The 23180-nt window shown below is 40.9% G+C and overlaps 1 protein-coding gene across 1 annotated transcript in view; it reads right to left on the bottom strand.

The window, feature by feature from the left end:
- LOC101864462 (transmembrane 9 superfamily member 2) overlaps window positions 1-21885 on the bottom strand; it is a gene marked incomplete at its 5' end in the record, with an annotated part of 29120 nt that extends 7235 nt beyond the window's left edge. Inside the window, 14 exon segments of the mRNA XM_013082990.2 lie at window positions 970-1121; window positions 1635-1794; window positions 3847-3904; window positions 4383-4440; window positions 4847-4908; window positions 7295-7427; window positions 7820-7928; window positions 11148-11227; window positions 13682-13799; window positions 16069-16214; window positions 17319-17448; window positions 18269-18396; window positions 21265-21364; window positions 21818-21885. Of these exon segments, the coding sequence (XP_012938444.1) occupies window positions 970-1121; window positions 1635-1794; window positions 3847-3904; window positions 4383-4440; window positions 4847-4908; window positions 7295-7427; window positions 7820-7928; window positions 11148-11227; window positions 13682-13799; window positions 16069-16214; window positions 17319-17448; window positions 18269-18396; window positions 21265-21364; window positions 21818-21885 (1502 nt within the window).
- Between the last annotated feature and the right edge of the window lie 1295 nt (window positions 21886-23180).

The following is a 23180-nucleotide window of genomic DNA, read 5'->3' on the forward strand; positions in this document are numbered from 1 at the left end:
TTTTAGTAGAAGTTTCATGGCGTCCGCAACAGCATAAGGTCATATGAGCGCCAGAAGATTAGTTTAGTTTTTTTTAGTTTAGTAAAGAGTTTTACGGCACTTGCAACACAATAAGGTCATATAAGTGCCGAAGATTAGAGGTGTTACAAGAGAGTAACAAACATAAAAAAGAAGAAGGGGAGATAAGGACGATAGATGTTTGACAGGAAAGAAGAAGCAAACCACACAAGAGCACCCGCCAACCACCCACCCAAAGAGGAGTTACTACAGAATACAGAGTTTTTGGGTTTTTTTTAAAGGAGAGATAAGGACAACAAATGTTTGATACAAAAGAAGGAGCAAACGAGTGTAACTCCAGGCCATCCCCACCAACCAGTTTAGGCCCAACACAACTACAACAGCTCAGTTTCAATTTCAGTTTAAGTGAGAGTTTAAGGCACTTGCACACCAATTAGGTAATATGCGTTCCGAAGATTAGAGGTGTTTCAAGAGAGTAACATACACAGAAAAAGGAGGAGAGATGTTTGGTAGCAAAGAAGAAGCAAATCACACCAGAGCACCCGCCAACCAACCACTTTACTGGGATAGGAAAAAGCACACTTTACTGAACCTCTGACAAAAAAAACTAAACAAAAGGCAAATTTCTAACTGACTGAAACCAAAGATTGTACATAACAAGATAGTTCACTCGGTCAAAAAGGTGTCTGCAGAAGTCGGGGCATTGGTTCAGATGGCGCTGCAGTCTTTGTTTTGAAGCTGTCTTTCATTTCTCCAGAAGAAGAATAGGAATGGCACAATTTGTTAGTTTTGCTTTTATATTGTTTTTCACACAAGTAGGGTAACTCTGTTTGCAAAGTCAGCACTTTTTCGAAAAGGGCGCCACCGGATTTTCGAGGACTCGTTTTTAAATGGCTCCAAGAGATGAGTGAAACAACTTGTTACGTACGATCCTTGCCGAAACCAACGTACCAGATGCTGTTTAGGATAAAGAAGAGCTGGATGAAGATGCAGCCAAATGGCAGGACGCCGCCCATGACGATGCCGGGCAGCGGGCGGGTGTACAGGGACTGGTCGGGGATCTGTCGCGGGATCTGGTTGGTGCGCACTGGGTGCTCAATGGGCTGTCGACACGAAAGAACGGGAGGTGAAGGTCAAAACGGGTCCCAATGAACATGAATTAAGACCCTTTAAGACAAAAAGGCAACAAAACTTGTTTGGTTTTAGCAGGAGTTTTACAGCACTTGCAACACAATGAGGTCTTTTAAGGGCCAAAGATTAGAGGTGTTACTAGACAGTAACAAACACAAAAAAAGGAAGGGGAGATAAGGACGACAGATGTTAAATAGGAAAGGAGGAGCAAACCACACCAGAACACCCGCCAACCACCCGCTTGACAGATTTGACAGTGTTTTAACAATTGAAGAAATGGAAACAAAAAACAAGGTTGCTTTCATTCCCCATTTGTTTGAAGCTGAAATATTATTTTACCGTCCGTCCGATCAGAACAAAATTTGCACCAGACCTGCTTCCATTATCAAACACGCCATAGCAAAGAGATTGCCACCACCACCACCACCACCGTGACAACCACCACAACCACCTTCGTCAAGACAACCACCACCACCACCACTCACCCTCTTCCTGAAGCCAAAGTAGGCCCCGATGAAGGTGAGCGGCACAGAGATGCCGAACCAGAGAGCCAGTAGCGCCAGGAGCGTGGTGAAGGGGATGGCCCCCGAACTCTGCTTAGCCCACAGCACCAGGTTGAGCAAGAAGAAAATGCCAAACACCAAGCTGGAAAAAAATATTATTATGAAAAAAATAATAATAGCACTAATAATAATACAAATAGCAATTATCATTGTTAGAATCATCATCATCAGGACGAGTTGAGTAAGAACAAAATGCCAAACACCAAGCTGAAAATTTTTTAAATAAATAATAGCGCTAATAATAATACAAATAACAATTATCATTGTTAGAATCATCATCATCAGGACGAGTTGAGTAAGAACAAAATGCCAAACACCAAGCTAGAAAAAAAAAAAAAAAAAAAAAAATCACAGATGGCACAAGTATTTTCTGGCATTACATCAGCAGACCTGCCAACGCCATCATTAACAAAATACGAGCTTTCCTCAGAATCCTCCCTAAAAATTGGAGTTTGGGGAAAAAAATCAATCTACAGAAGCCCAGTAGACGTGGATTACATTACAAACCTATCCCGGCAAATAAACGTAAATAGTAAACAAATGAAAATATACGTGTATTCTCACATCATTTACAAGTCAAGCAAATATTGCAAATTAACGGGAATAAAGCTGCGCATTTTCCCCGCCATTTACAATAAAGTTGAGTGTCACTGATGGAAACAGAATTCGATAAAAAAAATGGGTCCCTAAAAAAATAGAAAAATGGGGTTCTTCCACCAACCTAAAAAAAAATCAGAGCGCTGTATTACACACATCAAAAGATATATTTATATACTTTAAATGGAAAAATGAAATGAAGACATGATTTATACAACACAGAAAATGAGCGATTGTTAACCACGAAAGCCTACACTTTTTTGGGTTTCTTAAAAAAAAAACTGAACATGCATCACTTCACCCATGCAGTGCACAATCCCATTCTGACATCACAATAGCACAAAAGCAGAGAAAATTTATTTTCACTTAGAATGCACAACAAAAAAGTGCTTGCAATCAATATGACACACGACAAGATAGAAAACATTTTGTCCACAAGCTGTGCAAATATAGTAAGCCCAGAAAATCGGTTTCATAATTTAAACAGTTGTACCTGAATCATGGACTTTATCTTGCCTTTTTTCATCATTTAAAATTGAAATTTCGACAAAATATTTCTTGAGCGAATGCAACCGATACCACACAATAAAAAGCTGCAAGAAAATAAAAATTTGAAATTTTGGGCATCGTAAACTTGAACAACTGGTCACCAATTTTTAAAATGAAGCATTTGCCCTGACAGTCCACAGCAGCAACATACAGTCAGAACATATTGAGACGACAGACATTTACATTCCTGTAGACTTTTACGCCTATGGCCATGTGTGTTAAAAACAAACGCACAACAGGTCAGTCCTTCTTTTAACACATTACACCCTAAGGGCCTGGACGGGAAGTCCATTCCTAGATCCTAAGCAAGGGGAAGGAACCCACCTCTCGTGAATACAAGCCTTTAAAAAACACATTTTAAAAATACTAAACAAATTCCAAAAATCCTGAAAAAATAAAAGTTAAAAAGAAAACTGAATGTAGTTTCAGAAAAATATAACTTTATGTATGCGCAAACTGTTGGAAATGTTGTCACTTTAGTTCAATCGGGGTGTCTGACCCATCACTCTCACTCTCAGCCTCGCAGTCGGGCCCTAGGTCTAAATTCTAGATTTTCTCCGTCTGATCAATCGGAATCGCCCCAAACTCTTCCTACAACGTTTTCATCAAAATCTGAGCCTTCTGATTTGTCACATGCTCATTTTTGCTCAAATCCATCGTTATTTCCGTTTTCGAACTCAATTGTGTCGCTTTTCAACAAGTCGAGACACTTTCGAAGTGTCGGTAACGCGATCGCACTTCGATCAGCTCTAATACTAAAACTACTGGCCCGAAAAATTTCGTTTCGGTATCAAACGAAAGAAGAAACTTTTTGCTATACTATGCAAATCAAAATCCCGGCCCCAGAGTCTCGTCAAGGCGAGACTTTCGTTTCTAAAGACGCTGGGTCGGCGCGGGCGGTTCCGGGCGAGTCAGGGTGGAGCGCGTAAGGGAATTCCCGGGCGATCCCGGGCGAGTTAGGGTGTAATGTGTTAAAAATAAATCTTACCCAGGGCAGAAAAACGCTGTTAGGATCACATTTGACTTCCACTTCTCCCCTCCAAAAGCTGGGGGAAAAAAATTTGATAAATTCGGTCAAAACCAAGGGATGTCAACAAACAAGTCCAAACGGGGAATCATGCTTTCTCTGTTCACCTCTCCAGCCTCAACAACACAAAGTCTGCTTCGACTATCAAGGCACTCCCGAAATAGCAGTTCACAAGAGAGTGACAAACATACAACTCTTGTGAACTGCTATTTCCAGGGTTCACCAGCCTCTGGTAGATATCCTCATAGAAAGACAAAGACAAAAACTTTACACATTCTCAAAACAAATCTCACGAGACTTAGTCATCATCATCAACATCATCCAGTGCCAGATCTGCGACAGACATCAGGTGATCATGGTTCTCCAATCATTCCTTTGCTCGGATGCTCTTTAAAAAAAAGCTACGTTTCCCTTATCTTTCCCCGTTACCCATTTGCTTTGGCTCTCTAAGTAGGTTGCTTTGGGCCTACCCCAGCCCCGTTTGTCATGAGACTTACTTTTGTAAATTCTAGATGAGATGTATCCAGCTGGGGTTCCCAGGCATACGTACAATACCTGGGGACACAACAACAATAAAAATGTTTATAACTATCCATACAGTAATTAATACTCTCCTGCTACTTCATAATATTATCACCTGATCGATTGATTGAATAGGTATTTTACCGCACTATCAACTCAATTTTGGTCATGTAAGTGCCAACAAGTTTTATAGTAACAAATCTATCACCGTGTTAAAAGGACGGACAGTCATTTATAGAAATCTTTGTAAATATGGTAAAGACCTATTTACATGCGTATTTACAATATTTCAGTGTATTATTATGACCTGAACAGAATCACAAACAAAACTTTAAAAAAAAAACCCACACCAAGAATAAAACAGAGCCACATTTAAACAGTTCATCAAAGCCAAAGAGCATTACCACATTCCACTTTGTGACACCAGCTAAAGACCTACCAGCGCACAGGTCATCAGAGCTCCTCTGTTGGCAGGCGACAGGAATCCTAGGCAGGCAAACACTGGAGATAAGGTAAGATTTCATTGATCTCTACAAAGAGAAATTTGCAGCAGCATTGTAAACGCATATACAGGCCTGCCACTCTATGAAATCTAAAAATCAGGATTTTAGAGTAAAAAAATCAGGATCTGGTGAAAAAAATCGGGATCAACGGCAAATCAGTCATAAGGGGTACTGGGGAAGGGGGGTCCTGGTTCCCTTTTATGAGGAAAGTAAGCAAGAGAAAACTTGTGCAGGAATAAGTTCACGTTTGGGCCACTAAATAGAGGGAAAACTGAAAGACAGCATTACTCGAGTTGGAGTGGCATAGACTGAGGGAGTGCAGGTTGCAGTAAAGCTGAAACTCTCGTAGTCTTGAAAATAGTTGACACATAACTCTTATCATCCATGCAAAAAGCCCGCGTTTTCATACAGTAACAACGTTAGACTCACATCGCATTATACACTCAAGGCGCACCCCCCCCCCCCCCCCCGAAAAAAAGATCGTGCCAAGGTTGTTCATTTATTTCTTTTTTCTTATTCCTTTATCTTCAATTAGTAGATTCTACATGTATCACAGCACGCACTTTAAGCCCAAGTGTCAAAGCAATACCCCCACCCGCTCCCCCCAGTCGTCCACACTGGTTAAGTCCCGAAAAACACCCCGACCAAGGCGACTGGTGTGAATGAACTTTGCTGACCCCGACAGCCGACGGTCCCCGACACACGCGCTACTCACACGTACGAGGTCATGTCATGTGTTGCGAATGAGCGTTTGAAAGTTCCACTGACAGGTCTTGATGATGGGCCCGACTAACCAGAACTCAAGACGAAGCTTGCTTTTAAACCAACGGCAGAACAATGAATAGATTATTCTTAGGCCCATGACATAATTGTTACAGTAATCAGGACACAGTCGGAGAATTCTGGGTTATAAAAGCGAAAGCACATCTTGAGCGTGTCCATGTCGGAATTCAAAATTGATACTATGTCGGTTTTAGTTGAAATAACGTGCGAGAGTCATCTACTAGATTCGGCATAGATGCTTCAGAAAGTAGCGTTCCAAGTTCCTGCCGATAAAAAATCTAATTGGTGCTTCCAAGCAAAAGAGATTGCACAACTTTTTATATTTTTTTCTAAGAATCGGACGCAACTGACGTGATGACAAAAAATCAGGATACTGGTGATCGAAATCGGGAAAATCGGGATGATTGAGATTTGGCGCAAAAAATTGGGATGAGTGGCAGGTCTGCATATATATGTACACATACTCGTCAACACACATACGCCCGCACAAACACATATACACAAACAAACTGTTTACTACAGTAAACTTTTCAGTACTTCATTAGAACCAATCTCAATTGATTAATTTTTATACACCCCCCCCCCCCCCCATCCCCATTGTATTTATTCCCATAAATTGAAGATAGACCTCAACTTTTTTATGACAACAGTCACTGCATGTCAGTGGTTTGGTCCAGTTTAAGCTCCAAGCTAGATACAGATTATTCCAAAGGCTAACTCCACATTGTAAGGTCTCTCATGTATTTTATCTCCTTTGACTAGGTCATAAGGAAAACAAATCAGACAAAAACAGAGCTGGGAAGATGACAAGACTACAGGTAAAAGATGGTTCGTTTTTAAAAATTTTAGTAGAGGTTTTACAGCACTCACAACTGCATAAGGTCATATGAGCGCCAGAAGATTAGAGAGTTACAAACATAAAAAAGAAGAAGGGGAGATAAGGACGATAGATGTTTGACAGGAAAGAAGGAGCAAACCACACCAGAGCATCCGCCAACCACCCACGGTAAAAGATGTTATCTCTGAACCCCCCAAAAATAATAGAATAACACTATCAAGAAACTAGCCCAAAGATAGAAATAAATGAAATGTGTTTATCAGCGCTGGCCTATACCCTGATCCAGGGTGAGAATGGCTGTGATGATTATGCTCCCTATGCCATAGGGACAATTATAATTTAGTAAGAGTTTTACAGTTTATGCCACATAAGTGCCCAAGTTGTCAAGAGAGAGAAGCTAACAAAGAAAAGGAGAAGCGAGTACAAAAGAAGTTAAAAATATTTTGTTCTGGTTAGCCGTTTACAGCACCTGTAAGAGTTTTATGGCGCTCGCAACACAATAAGTGCCGAAGATTAGAGGCGGAGAGAGTAACAAACACAAAAAAGAAGGAGGGGAGATAAGGACGACAGATGTTCGATAGGAAAGAAGGAGCATATCACATCCAAGCACCTGCCAATTATGTCATAAAAGTGCCGAAGGGTAGAGGCTTTTCAAGAGAGTAACAATCACGAAAAAGGAGGAGGAGATAAGGACAACAGAAGTTTGATAGGGACAGAAGGAGCAAACCACACCAGAGCACCCGCCAACCAACCAGCCACTCACCGAGGGTGATGAGGGTCATGAAGAAGAGCTGGCAACCGTTGCCCACCAGAACGGCCAGGAACATTCCCTTCCTCGGGGGACGGAACACATCACCGTGCACCAGCTTCCAGCCAAACTCCTCCTGGGCGTCCTCCTGGGGGAAGGGAACGACACAGACAGTGACTTGATTCTTATAGAGTTTTGGTAAAATTTTTGTTTTTGTTTTTGTTTTGGTAAAAGTTCTTTCGGGTCAGGAAAAAGTTTGATTTTGTTTCGGTAAAATTTTGGTTAAGGTTTTTGTTTTGTTTTGGTAAGTTCTTTTGGTTTTGGTAAAAGTTTGTTTTGGTTTTATATTTTCCTTTTCGAGGGGGGGGCTTTTGGTACGATTCTTTTTTCAGTTTAAGAAAGTTTTACGGCAATTGCAACACAATACCAAAGTTTACTTGGAGGCCCTCGACATATAACAGCAAATAACTACCCACAATCTATAAACATATAGGCAGAGTTACACCAACAGTGTGTGTATACATTCTACCTAGCCCGTACCAAGCTGTCGATCTGGTTGTAGCGAGCGATGTCCTTGTGCAGTGTGCGCAGCATGATCATGGCCACCATGCCGGAGAGGAAGACCACGATCACCAGAGAGTTCATGATGCTGGGGACAACACACAGTTTTTGTTTTAGTAAGAGTTTTACGGCACTTGCAACACAGAATAAGGTCATATAAGTGCCGAAGATTAGAGGTGTTACAAGAGAGTAACAAAACACAAAATAGAAGGAGGGGAGATAAGGACGATAGATGTTTGATAGGAAAGAAGGAGTAAACCACACCAGAGCACCTGCCAACCACCCACACACACAATTTTCAAGCATGTTGAGGAACTCATCTAACAATATTGTAGAAAACAATAACAAAAACAGTTTGGAACACAAAACCAATAATACTATTGTGGAACGCAATAATAAAATCAATTTTACATTGTGGTTTTTGTTTGTGTAAGTTTTTTTTAACAGCACTTGCAACACAATGAGGTCATACAATTGCTGAAGATTAAAGGTTTTATAAGAGAGTAACAAACACAAAACAGAAAGCGGGGAGAAAAGGATGACAGATGTTTGACAGGAAAGAAGAAGCGAATCACACCAGAGCACCCGCCAACCAGTCACGTGGATTACTTTTAACAATCTTGTAGAAAACAATAACAAAAACAATGGCGTGGAACAAGAAACCAATAACACTACTGTGGAACACTTTAACAATAGCAATATTGTAAAACACAATAACAATGTTGTGAAACACAATATCAATATCCACATTTTGGAACAGGAACATAAAAACAATCATGTGGAACATACAAAACTAGTTTTAGTTTTAGTAGGGCTTTACAGCGCTCGCAACTGCATAAGGTAATATGAGCGCCAAGGGGTGGATGTCAACAGGGAAGTCCTTACAGGGAACCAAACCTACTCTGCTCACCCCTCTAGCCACAACAGCACAAAGTCTGCTTCGACTATCAAGGTAGCAATGCCAATCGGGCTTTCCCGCGAGGCGAAAATTTGGTCCCCGTTTACGGGCGATTTTGCGGACCCGGCCGAAGCGTAGGTGACTTACTTTGTCAACCTCGGTCTGCTCTATTTCCGAACCAATCCGAATGAAACTCGGCAACCAATCAGAAAATAGGGCAAACTAATGATATGTGGACGTTGAAGTTTGTACACATAAATTAACCTATACTTTTGGTGTCGGGAACACTTTCGTATCGTGTACACCGAAAACTATAAGGAGTTTGAATTTCAACGCCGAGATGGTAATAGATCTATCTATCCTCTATAGTGTGCTCAAATTTGAACGTTCTGTGTCAAGCAGTTGTTTAGACCCGATCATAAATGCACGACTACCCTCCTATCCTAAGCGGCTTCGCACGGAGACCGGCCATTTTCCCCTCACTCTCGTGACAAATGTATGTGACCTACAAATCCCCGCATGACTATTCCGGGCCCGTTCATTGGTCACTTGAAATAGGGCAATGGCGGGCGCGCGCATCCGGTCGTTTTTTTCTCTATTCCCCTGTAACATCGCAATGGGGGTATTCCAAGGCGAGGTTATCTCGTCTCGGGGTGTTCGTGTCTCAACGGGGAAAAATAATTTTTAATTGTACGGCATGCTAGATTGAATTAACTTATCTTTTACGGTTGGCATGGTCTAAAGTCATCATAAAAAGCTTTGCAAATATTTAGTCACGCTGCCGACATATATTCTTAAAGATCCTATGTTGTGATACGATGCTATAAAAAAAATGGACTCATCCTGACACCCCTTTTTCGCAAAATCGTAATATGTACACCACAATTTTAATTATAACAAAATAACTACGAAATTGGTAGTAAATCTGACTGCAGAAATGATTTCTACACTCAAAAACACATCGGGTAGCCAAGTTTCTCTCGAACACTCCGATTAGTTACCGAGATATCGTCGATTTTCTTACAGAATCTGCTACTGCGTGGTCCACTTTTTAGGAGTATTTTCCTATATGTGGGTCATCCATATTTTGCCTACCTTTACAACCCCATAACTTTTTTTTATTTATGAACCGATTCTCAAAATTCAAGAAGCATAATTCTTAGAATTGAAAATTCTTTCTTAGGTACCAAAAAAAAAAAGGGGCTAAAGTGAAAATTTAAATTTTCATTGGCATTGCTAATCAAGGCACCTCGAAAATAGCAGTTCACAAGAGAGTGACAAACATATAAAAAAAGTAGAAGAAAAATGACAATACTAAGGATGAGGAAAGAAAAAGCAGCAGTTCCCTATATGTTGTTCCGGCACAGTATGAGCATGACATAGATAAATCAGCCCATTTACAATTCTACCGTGCATAAGAACATGTTAATATCCCCCTTTGGGAATGGCCTAAAGACAACTTCAGTCAGCAGCACAACCCTGGGGAAGGGGGCAGCCTTGGGAAATTCAAGACCGTTGGCAAAGCCTGCCAACTTTAGAAAATGCAAAATAGGGAAAATCAGCACGAAGATCTCCTCATTTATGGCCAATGAGGCAACACTGAGTCGGGATCGAGTAAATGTAGCGCACAAATTGCGTTGCCAGGTTTACTTGAGCATTATATGTAGCCGAACCGCCAAACAGTAACGGACACGCGGCTAATCTGGATATTTTAGTCTCACACAGGCTCCGGTATCATCAATTTCATCCGTCATGTTTGAGCAAATAATCTTATTATAATGGAGCTAAGCCCGTTCGTAGGGTCAGTATACCCTTTTAACATAAAATCTACAAAAGTATGATTCAGACAAGACTTGTCCCAAAGGGTTACAAGGGCACATTTTCAAAGTTCAAACTACCTTTTGATCTTTCAGGTTTTTCAGGTAAATCAAAACTCTTAGATGTGTTCACTCTGCCATTAGCCATTTCATATTTTACTGGGGACTACTTCTGTTTCATATGTGCTTCTTCGTGCGTGTGAGTAGTTCGCAAGAACAGAAGTGCGGTTAGACGGTGAAAGTACGTGGTTCCGAGGTCCGTGTAGACAACTCTTTCGTTGTTCCGTACAACCCAACATTGTCTCTTAGATATCAAGAGCACATAAAAGTTGAAATTGTCCACTCTGTTGGGCTTTCCTATCACTATATCACCGTTCGTAGAACGGGCGAACAGGTATGTGTCTAGCTGTTACAATATAGCTCGCTACGAAATCGGGAAATCAAGACCGCTGTCGGGAAGAGCGCATCTGATTCGGGAAATTCCCGATAAAATCGGGAAGATTGGCAGGCCTGAAAAAGACGTGTCAGGGGGTGTGTGTGTGTGTATGTGTGTGTATAACATCACTCAGAGCCCACCAACTGGACAACCTACCTGAACCACTGGATGTTGGTGTGCGGCATAGACTCCAGGATGTAGTCCCAGCGGGACGTCCACTTAATTTTGGTGTTTTCCTGAAAGGGAAGGTCACGACCATCAAGCTCACAACAAGGCAGCACAGTGGAGCAGTTGTCTTACTTTCCTTTGTTTTAGTAAGAGTGTTACAGCACTTGCAACAAAATAAGATCTTGTTAACACCAAATATTAGAGGTGTTACAAAAGAGTAAAAAATACAGAAAGACTAAGTATAAGGACGATAAGGAGCACACCACACCAGAGCACCCGTCAACCACCCACAAAGTTCAGCGTTGAGACGAGATGGAAGTTAACTGTACTGTAGGGGAACAGCAAGACAATACCCATATTTGGCAAGAAAACGAAAAACTATTGCACTTCTAACACTTAAAAGAAACAGGGAAAAACAGACCCCACTAGGGTGCCAACCAAACATCCACACATCATCACTGAGTTCACAAAGCATATACCAGAACAATTGGTGACCGATTCTTCCACAACAGGAAAGAAGAATCGTGGCATAGGTCTGGTAGATTACTGTACGAGACGCTTAGCAGTAGCGTGCCATGGGTGGGGCTACACTACTGACTCTAGGCCTCACAACTGACTCTTGGTATATATGGCAAGCCAGTTCAGCTCGCGCATAGAATCGCTACATCATTTACAGCCAAGACAAAAAAACCTACAAAAACCCCTTCAAATCCATCTTGTTTCTAATAAAACAGTAGTTTATTGCAAGGACAATTCATTGCTTCTCAGAGAAAGGAACTCCTCTTTTGTTTGTTAGTTTTAGTAAGAGTTTTATGGCACTCACAACTGCATAAGGTTATATGAGTGCGTGAAACACAAGAACCCCTCTTTAATAAACAAAAAAGAAAAATTCACAAAACCACCCCAAAACACAACGAAGTCGCTAGCAAAGTACTCAAAATATACATTAAAAATACTCAAAGTACTTTTATAAAAAGTATCGGAGTAGATTAAAAGCCCTGGTTCTCAAAAATGTACCAGAGTACAGTAAAAGTACTGAAAATTGTAATGTAAAGTACTCCGTTACAAGCAGCTCTGGTTGTCTTACTTTCCTTTGTTTTAGTAAGAGTTTTACAGCACTTGCAACACAATAAGGTCATGTAAACGCCAAATATTAGAGGTGTTACAGAAGAGTAAAAAACACAAAAAGAAGGACGAAGGATAAGGATGAGAAGGAGCACACCACACCAGAGCACCCGCCAACCACCCACAAAGTTGAGCATTGAGATGAGTTGGAAGTTAACTGTATTGCAGGGGAACAGCAAGAAAATACCCAAGTTTTGGCAGAAACCGACAACTATTCCACTAGGTAAGTGTTTTTACGGCGCTCGCAACTGCATAAGGTCATATGAGCGCGCGGGTCACACCTAATATTTTCAGTTGGTTGGAAATTTTGAATTTTGCCCGGGTGGCGGCCGAAGCCTACTCTTATCGATTTTAGACCACCAAGGAATCTTTAACGTGCGCAACAAACACACGGGCCCTCCGAGATTTTTCGCCCTTGTCCGAGAAGGCTAGGTGTAGATCTTTCCTACCAGATGATCAGGGGTGTGACAGAAAGACAGCAGTTTGGAGGAACCAAGAAGCAGTAGAAAGGCTGCAGAAAGAGTCAGGAGCCCAGAGAAGGGGGCAAAAGAGGTGAGGGGGTGGGGCAGAGAGTGGAAAAGAAAGCAGACAACAGAACATTGCTAGAGAGCAGGAAAGGAGGTGAAAGGAGACAATTTTAGAGAAGAAAATTTTTCCGTTGCTACCCAGATTCGAACCCTGGACCTTTGAATGAGAGGCCAACACCTTAACCTCAAGGCCACGAGAGCCCCCCAACCCCACTAGGGTGCCACCAAACATCCACACATCATCACTGAGTTCACAAAGCATGTACCAGAACAATTGGTGACCGGTTCTTCCACAACAGGAAAGAAGAATCGGCGCATAGGTCTGGTCGATTACTGTACGAGAAGCTTAGCAGTGGCGTGCCATGGGTGGGGCTACACTACTGACTCTAGGCCTCACAGTTGACTCTCGATATATACGGCAAGCTGGCAAAGCTAACGCATAGTGCACCACTACGTCATTTACAGTCACAAAAAAATAAATCAACTAAACCCCATCAAATCCATCTTGTTTCTAATAAAACAGTAAGTTTATTGCAAGGATAGTTCATTGCTTCTCAGATTTTTGTTTTTAGTATAAAAAAAAATTTAAAAAAAGGTAAGTTTTACGGCACTTGCAACACAATAGGGTAAAACAAATGCCGAAGATAAGAGGTGTTACAAGAGAGTAACAAACTCAAAAAAAAAAAAAGGAGAGATAAGGATGATGGATGTTTGATAGAGGAAAGAAGGAGCAGACCACAATAGAGCACCCACCAACCACTTCTCAGAAATGGGAACCCCTCTTAACCCCCCCCCCCCCCCAACAAACCCACAAAGCAACAACAAGATAAAATCCACGGCTAAACACAACCAAGTCCTAAGCAGACAAACCTTCCACTTGACAGAGTAGGTGTATCTGATGATCAGCTTCTCGTCCAGCTTGCCACCAGTGAAGCCCAGCACACCGCCCTTGTTACACGAGTCACTGCCCTGGTCTGGGTGGTTGATGCTGGGGACACAAGGACATCATATGACATGTTATATCATGTAACATGATTTGTGACGCAGCCTGGTGAAATCAGGCGCTTGTCAAAATACTGAAATCTTAAAAACAAGCTTTTTCCCGCATGTTTGAACGTTTTTAATGAATTTTTATTTTTTTAGCCCAACTTCTTTTATGTGCATATATAAACACATTTCCATGTGAATTTCAAGGACTGTTTAGCTATTGGAGTTACAAGACTTTGGTAGCCATTTTCTCACTAATTTCACCACTGAAACCAGCCAACCTCACTTTCTTCAATCGCAAATATTTTGAGCTCTATTTAAGATAGATGGATAGTATTTCATTAGAAGCAAGTCAAATAAATCAGCTTTCAGATGATGCAAATAACTTCACATGCCCAAAAATTGACGACTGTCTGATTCCACCACGCCATGACACATTTGCTTCTTTGAGATTAGACTAAGAAGTCACATGCTTGAACGGCCCTAGAATAAACTCACTACACGAGTGTTGGCAGATGCTCTTGTGAGATTTTCCCCTTCTTTCTTATCATACGTCTATTAAAAAAACTTTCCCCTGGACTGAGGACAGAGTGAGCGAGCAGAAGAGCAACCACTCATTCACCGCACTGGTGGATACAGACAATGACTATGACAATCTTTATTTATCTCGTAGGGAGAAATTTGTCTTGGTCGTTAACAATGGCAGTAGACGTTACAAAAGTTAGACTTAAAGGTGCACTCACGCAAACACACAACAAGACAGGACATTAGGCCAAGTAAATACATGTCTCACGTGCTGGGACAACCCGCTCCGTAAAACATTCTCTCTCTCTCTCTGTTTCATTTGTAGCACTGTGTGTTCAGTAACCTCACTGCAGTTGGTACGAATGAATTTCTATATCTGTCTGTTCTTGTTTTTTTGGAAATGTATCGTTTACAGCGGGTCGATAGTTGAAGTTCCGATGTCAGTGGGTGGGTATGGTCACTAAGCATTATTTCTGCCTTTTTTAGAACGTTTGTCGTGTGCAGATATTCAAAGTTACTTAGGTCTCTACCAATTGTTCTTGATGCCTTTCTTATCAACTTATTTTTATAATGAGCTGCCTTTCCAAATTGCTACCATAGCAAGTGATACCAAAATTTATCAAAGTTTCTATTGTGGTGGTGTAGAATATATGAAGGATGGATGGATTCAGATTGAAAGACTTTAGTTTCCTCAGAAAGTACAGCCTCTGATTTACCTTTTTAACGATATTGTTTACGTTGTTTTGCTATGTAAATTTGTTGTCTATTGTAAGGCCAAGATATTTGTATGAGTCCGTGATTTCAATAGTTTCTCATTCAATTACGAGTGGTGGTATTGTTGGTTTTTCTCTTCTAAAATCAAAAATCATTTCCTTTGTTTTTGAGAGGTTCACTTTTAGAAAATTTGAATTGCACTATTTAAAAAACATACATATTTCTTCGAAATACTCCTTTTCATCAAGGTTTATTAATCCAATAATAGCGGAGTCATCTGCAAACTTAATTAAGCGCGTTGTTTTATATGTTTTATAAGTAAACGAGCAAAACAGTTTTACGTAAGTCCAAAGGTAGAGTTTACAAAAGCATAAATCTTATTGACAACTAAATCTATCTAACCCTTTTATATCATGCAGACAACAACTGTTACAACTATACTTAATCAGGCCCATTCTTATGAAAGTCCTCAGAACCCAGGTTCCTCCTCAAGAATGCATTTACTAAGAGTTTTACGGCACTCGCAACTGCATAAGGTCATATGAGCGCCAAAAGATTAGAGGTGTTACAGGAGAGTAACAAACATAAAAAAGAAGAAGGGGAGATAAGGACGATAGATGTTTGATAGGAAAGAAGGAGCAAACCACACCAGAGCACCCGCCAACCACCCACCAAGAATGCATTACTATTTAACTATTTGGAATTCTTTTTTAAAATTACAAATAAAATGAAGAATAAACACCAGAAATGTTTTCATGTAATTGATGTCATATTTTCATTATTACAACAAAGGTACTTCAACCAAAGTACGATATACTTTTAAACACAAAATACCATTTTAGTTTAGTTTTAGAAGGAGTTTTACGGCACTTGCAACAATAAGGTCATATGAGTGCCGAAGATTGGAGGTATTACAAGGGAGTCAAAAACAAAAAAAAGAAGAAGGGGAGAAAAGGACGATAGATGCTTGATAGGAAAGAAAGCAAACCACACTAGAGCACCCGCCAGCCACCCCCAAAATACCATTTTACCTTCTGGGTATGAGTTTCGCAGAAACGATTCTCCCGCCGGTGCCGACGTGTGAGGCGCTCCAGTCCTCGTCGGACAGAGGGTGGTACTCCACGAAGATGTCCACGTGATTATACAGGTAGTACGTGTCCATCTTGGTCATGCTCGGCTACCAACCAGAGAAACAAACCACAGGGAATCACGAACGGACACATCGAAACTGTCTCACAACAGTCAAATAAAAACAAACAACCCCCACCCCCCCCTCAACATGTCCATTTTGACAGAGCCAAGAAATGGGGGGGGGGGGCCCATAAAAAATACTCAAAATATCCTGAGTACAAGAGAGCACAGTAAAGGTTTTAGTTTTAGTAAGCGTTTTACAGAACTAGCAACACAATCAAGTCATATAAGAGTCGAAGATTAAAGGTGTTACAAGAGAGTAATAAACACAAAAAAAGAAGGGGGAGAGATCAGGACAATAGATGTTCGATAGAAAGTAGAAGCAAACCACACCAGAGCACTTGCCAAGCACCCACACACAGTCTAGGATTAGAACCGATACAATACTTACTGTGCTGAAATAAATGGGAAAGACATATAGACCAGCTGACTTTCAGACAATCTGAATTATGGTCTCTATAGCTGTACTAGCAAAGGCAAAAGATATGTGCTGCGCGTATAAGAAGAAATACATCCATACTGAGGCCAATCTTCGCATACAGTGCTCCTCACCAAAAAGACACACTCTTTGCACAAGGTTGCTGCAAATATATGTTTGCACCTGTTTGTGTGAGTTAAACACATTGATATGATATTGATAATTAATTAACACTAGCAAAAGACACCCCCCCAAAAAAAACAACAACAACAACCCAGCAAGGCTAATTGGTCACTTTAAGCACAAAGGGGCTATCCCAAAAAATGCTGTTTTGAGAAAATCAAAGGTAAAGTTTTTGGACCCTTGTTCAGTTTCCTTAAAAGACAAGGAGAGTTTCTCTATAACCAAACAAATATACAAACCAAAGAAACCAAACTTCTCCTTAGGTAGTGCAAGGCCCATTTTTGGTGTAGGTCAAGATTTCTTGAAACCTCTGAAATCTGGGTTAGCTTGCCTGTCCTTAAAAGCGACCAATGCAGGAGACAGGCCTTCCAACAACTGCTTCCTCCACAAACCAGCTTTTGTAATGAGAACCCCCAAACAGATAGAAGGAAACGAAGGAAACAACATAGGAGCTAGCACCAGTAGCAGTGTCCAACCGCCCACACTAACCTGTGTGATGCAAGTGTCCTTCCTGTTTCCAAACTTGGTGACGTAGCAGCCGATGGGGAAGCCCGTGGAGCAGTAGGTGTCCCCAGACTCCACCTTGTAGCACCAGGTGATGGGCATGTTGTCCAGGATCCTAAAACAAGACGATAAGGAGAGCTTAGTACATTCCAAACCTAATGCAGCACAGACATTCACATATGAGTGAAAGAACAGAAAATATACATATAAATGCTATGACAATCATTCTTAACACGTTGCAGTCACTTGCCGCAATAATGTGCAAGTGAAAATCGTCCGTTCCGGTCACCTGGCGCAGTTCTGCACCAGGCCCGAGAAGTCCGTTGCAGTCACTCTCCTGGCTGGGTGGCCAGATGGGGTATTCTGTACTGCTGGCTGTGTGACAGCAAAGTGTTAATTCGGAGAACGCAAGAGCAAAATATGGCTGTTTGATTGGGCCTTGGTGTGGTTTGTGTCTTTTTTTTTCCTCGTCAAACTTGTAACATCCATATTTCTCCTCCTTTTTTTTTGGTACTTGTTACTCTCTAGTAACACCTCTAATCTTCAGCACTCCAAGACCTAATTGTGTTGCAAGTTCCGTAAATAAACAAGAGTGGTAAACAGAAACTACATTAGAATAGTAAAAACGGCATGTTCATACACATTCAAAAGAGTTCAGCAGTCACAGCAAATCTGTAAATCTGTCAAGTGCTTTCTATCCCGATGCCAACATAATTATGTTGTGGAGTGCCAAACACGTCTGCTGGGACATATCAGGGACCCACGATCAGCACTTTACAAGGACCCTCGAGCGAGTATAGAGTTCCAGCGTGCTGTTGGCATCGCTGACCACTTATGACGTCACAGTAGCAGAAGGAAGAGAGAGATATCCTGATGCAATGAACACGACTTTGTAATTTGAGTAGGAGTAATTCAATCAAACTCTTGGAACCTACCAGTGGTGCTGATAGTTGAGGTCGATGCCTCGCTTGAGGAAGGACAGCTTGTCCTGTGAGACTTTATCCCCCGGAGTGTACGTCCTGTTACAGACTGTCTTACACATAACATCTTTGTTGAAGCTCATCTGGAACATGGAACCAAATCCATCAGTAAGTTATGCAAGACCAAAAACAAACCCTTTGCAAGAAGAAAAAAATAGAAAAAATAAAACAAAGCAAGGACAGCATTTTTTTGTATACCTTTCTTTGCTCATCCAGGGCAGTTTTGTATGTCTTATATGAGCCATTGCCAAAACGTGGGGAAAAACACACACATTTCACATTAGTGTGCATAAAATGTGATGCATTAGTATTTATTCCTCCAAAACGTATACACACATCAAATATAGGATGTAGAACCTGCATTAGCAGTCTCAGACCCCATGTCAGCTTTATAATCTTGAGTTTGTAAATTTTGTGCCAAAAATGTTCGTTTTTTAGTGATTCCTGGAGTGTCATTTTGAGCACACCAATGCAAACTTCCAAGAATGTCCAAAATTTAGTATTTTTGGGTGGGGTTTTTTTTCGTGTGCTTTGATCCTATGCTATTTGTCATTGAGAAAGGTTAACTTGCTCAAGAAATCGGTTTATTTGTTTGAAAATAGACGAACAATTCCGATTACTTGTGCGTCTGTCGTGTCGTCACGGACTAGGTGTTTCAGAAAACACCATTATTTTTCAGTAGAATCACCGTAGCTGGTTAAATCTTTTTGTCTATCGTCGTTTATTCAATACTTCAAAAGCCGCGATGCGCGAAGGGAACATCGGGTTCCTAGATCGACGATTTCGGTCGGCTGTTTAACATTCGCCGTTTTTGTCGTCAATTTCCGACGTGCCGGAAGTCCGAATTTCGCCCACTTTTGTTTTGAACGGGTCATCAACAGTGCCCGGATATAATTGTTTTCCCCAGAACAACGGAAGCAACGGGGGAAACAGAAAAACGAAAGTAGTCATTGCCTTCAGCGTCCGGTGACGCACAAGAATTTTGCGTTGAATGTGACGTACTGGGCTCTTTTGCGTGTTTTTAGGCTACTCTGTTGAATATTTTAGTGAAATTGCGGTGTTTACACTGGATTCCTGGAACAAGAGTTTGATGTGTGAACAAACTTCGAGAGATGGATCATTTCTGTGGTTATAGATTTAGCTTTTGTGCTCAGTGATGACGTTTGGGGTGTCGTCATGCAGCCGTACAAGACTGACTGACGTACTAGAAATTACATTGTCCTAAGAGCAAACATTTTTAAAGTAATGTGTGCTCTCTTTACTCAAACAAATAAACAAACATGTCCTTGTTTATCTGTCTAACTCAAAAATACACATTTGTTCTTTGTTGGTATGATATACCTTTTTCCAATACATTGTGTCATCATTGTTATGTACAAGTAATATTTGTCATCATTGCTAAAATCAATAAGTTTTCAACATATATTTCATACATGCAAGATTCATTTAGAAGCAAAATACGCCTTTATTGATCTGTGTATCTCTTGGTGCAAATTTGTTCTTTGTAGGCATGATTTTACCTTTTCCCAGTATGTTTTGTCATCACTGTTATGTACGAGTACTGTTTGTCATAATTAGCAACATAATTGTGATCGTCCACTGTCTTTGATATGACCTGATATCTGTTTCAAAGCAAAAGAAACCTCTCCCTTTTTTTTAAAAATTCTTAAAGTGCACTTTTCTCTCTGGAGGCAAGACTTTTGTCTTTTCCTGTACATTGTGTCATCATTGTTATGTACAAGTCATGTTTGTCATCACTGTTATGTACAGGTCAGCTCAATTGATTTTGTGCTTTTGCCTCATATTAGTTTAAAAATTGTTTTACACATGTGTTTTTCTGGTACTGAGGCTTTGATAACTGTATTTTTTGTACAGCCTTTCACTATTGTGATATGTTGTCAATGATAATGTCCAATGTGTATCCTTTCTTGTACATAACAATGATGACATGTTCTGTGAACTGCGTCATCGTTACAAAGCTTGTCATTCATATTACCATTATGAATGGAGTTCATAGTGTACAAAGTCTTTGTTTACTAAACAAATGGAATTTAAAGTCCATAATTGGCCTTGCTGCTTGTCTGTTTTTGTCATCACTGTTACATACAAGAAATACAGTGGTTGCCAAACCAATAGACCCATATCTCCAAAACCGTACATCTCCTTGCTCTGATACTCTAGGAATATGAGCACTAAATGTCAATCTGTGACTGACAGAAAAGAGAGTCAAATTGGTAAAAAAAAAAAAATGTTGCACCACTGAGTCTCAAGAGTCTCACGTTTTGGCAATTGCTCATATGCCCCACTGCAGGAAGTCAACAGAGCTTTATTCAGTGGCACTGTTGCAGGGGAACCATGACTCCTTGGCGCTCATATGACCTTAAGCAGTGGCTAACGGCGGTCGCAACAGCATAAGGTCATACGAGCGCCAAGGGGTGGATGTCAACAGAGAAGTCCAAACAGGGAATCAGACCTACTCTGCTCACCTCTCTAGTTTCAACAGCACAAAGTCTGCTTCGACTGTCAAGGCACCCCAGAAACAGCGGGTCACAAGAGTGTGACAAACATAAAAAAGAAATAGAGGAAAATGACGATAGAAAGGATTAGGAAAGAAAAAGCAGCAGTTCCCTGTTATAGTTCAGGCACAGTTATGATCAAGACATTGTAGGATCAGCCCATTTACAATTCTACTGTGCATTAGAACGAGAAATATCCCCCTTTGGGAATGGCCTAAAGACACTTCAGTCAGTGGCACCGCCCCGGGGTAAAGATCTGCCACAGGCTACTGTCAGGTTACATCTGGATTCAGATCCACACAGGGCAAGCTTAAAACGATTCAAGGAACTTGATTTTATTAGCTTCTCATACAACTTATCTTATTGCAAGTAACAGAAGAACAGAAGTTCACTTGAAAGTAAATTTGCAACATTATATACAACAACACAACTTACACTGTACATGGATGGTCTAATTCTCTCTCCAAAGACCACCTGTCCAAGGTTTTCTGTCGGAGAGTTGGCAACATCCTTGTCCGGAACGCAAAAATCAAAACTGAGGGGGGAAAAAAAAAGGAAAAAAAAAGGAGCCAATTTACAATAAACTGTGCAATATTCAAAGCCATAAATAATCATACATTTACATAAATATATTCCTCTAAAGACAGAAACAGAAGGGCACAATACCTAACATACTAATCCACTCCAAAAGTAAACCAAGGTCAACTAAACTAAATGTTCACATATCATACGACTACATTCTTATATTTAAAATTAATGTCAATTCATTCAATGGAAGTAAAGAAATGTCTATCAGAAGATACAATTTCATGACATTACTGTCTTTGAGAACGTGATAAACCAAAGAACAAAAACAATAAACAGTTGAAAGGGGGTGCACTTACTATTAATAAATAGTAGTGTTCTCCAAATTCCTAGTACTCTAGTGTTCATTAAAAAACAAACAGGTACTAGCCCTCAAATTTTCAGAAGAACCTAAAGCACTTACTGATGGTATTCATACGGCACAATATTCTCCACTGTGTTCAGTCTGTTCACGTACACCTTCAAGCTTTTCTGAGGACAAAAAAGGAGAATTAAAACAGAAGCTAACCTTTCAGCATTCACAAAATGCAAAAGCCAGTATGAGTTTTATATATATTATAACAAAGTTAAGCATCATGTTCCTGGAGTAGGGCTGGATCCTGCTCATCAAATTTGAGAGTGGCGATTCGCGATTCAGTCGGCTTCAATGAATCGCGAGTACGCAAGCGCTCGTGGAGCTGTGGCGGAACACTGACTGAAACGGAACAGTATCGTATCAACGGAACAGTGTCATATCAACGCCTCTTGGCGAGCGCGAGTCCCACTCTTGTTGTTCCGCCATCCTCTCCGCCCCACACCCTTTGTTGCGCTGCTCTATCAACTGACCTCAATTAGTGACCCCCATAAATCCACCCCCCCCCCAACCCCATAATTCGCTAAAACAATGGCTCTATACAATTCCTTTTATCTATTGGTTGGACCCCGTTCATTTTGTTTTAATAGGGGGGTTGGACTATACCATCTTTTGTAAAATAAGGGGAATCATACTAAGTGTTCCGTTCCGTTCCGTTCTTGCGCTCGTGACTCGACTCAGCAGTAAGTAGGTTAAACAAGCCACAAGGTGGTGACAGCGACAGGGGAGTGAATCAGGAATCGTTTGGCGATACTGTTCCGCGTTTCGCTGAAGTGAATCGCGTTCCGCAGGGAAGCGTGGCGATTCAGTTCCGTTCTCGCGCTCGTGACCCAGCCCTATCCTGGAGGCAACATAGGGCAAGAATGCACAACATGATGCCTCAAACAGGATGCAGGCAGGAAGAAAAAGGTAAATTTTCAAAGATCTTTTAAGGGTTACAGCTTCGATGCGGTTTAGAACATGATGGCAAAAACCCATCAGCAGCACACAACTAAAGACCACTTATATCTGGCGCACATAACTAATCAAATTCAGTCGAATCGAGTCAGGGCCAGCCAAATTCTTCTCCGTGTATCCATTGAGCTACCATCATGGTAAAATTTGACCAAATTCGAGTATGACCATAAAAAACAAATACTTTTGTTTTTCCAAGGTCACCAGTCGAATGATCAGATGTGTAGGCCAATCATCAGATCACGTTTTATTCTCAGCATGCGGAGAATGTGGTAAATCAAAGGAGAGTGCAGTTTTGGAGAGGCTGATACTGATAGATCTAGAAAACTATCATCATCCAATCATGTCCAGGTAGGATTTCATGAAACTCTCAACACAGCAACAGGGAATAATATTAGTTGGCACTTGAAGTCGTTATGGAAGGAAATGGATGTGTTGTGAAAAAGTTGTGAGCAGGAAG

This window comes from Aplysia californica, unplaced genomic scaffold, assembly GCF_000002075.1.
Source record: "Aplysia californica isolate F4 #8 unplaced genomic scaffold, AplCal3.0 scaffold00203, whole genome shotgun sequence".
Taxonomy (NCBI): Eukaryota; Metazoa; Mollusca; class Gastropoda; order Aplysiida; family Aplysiidae; genus Aplysia; species Aplysia californica.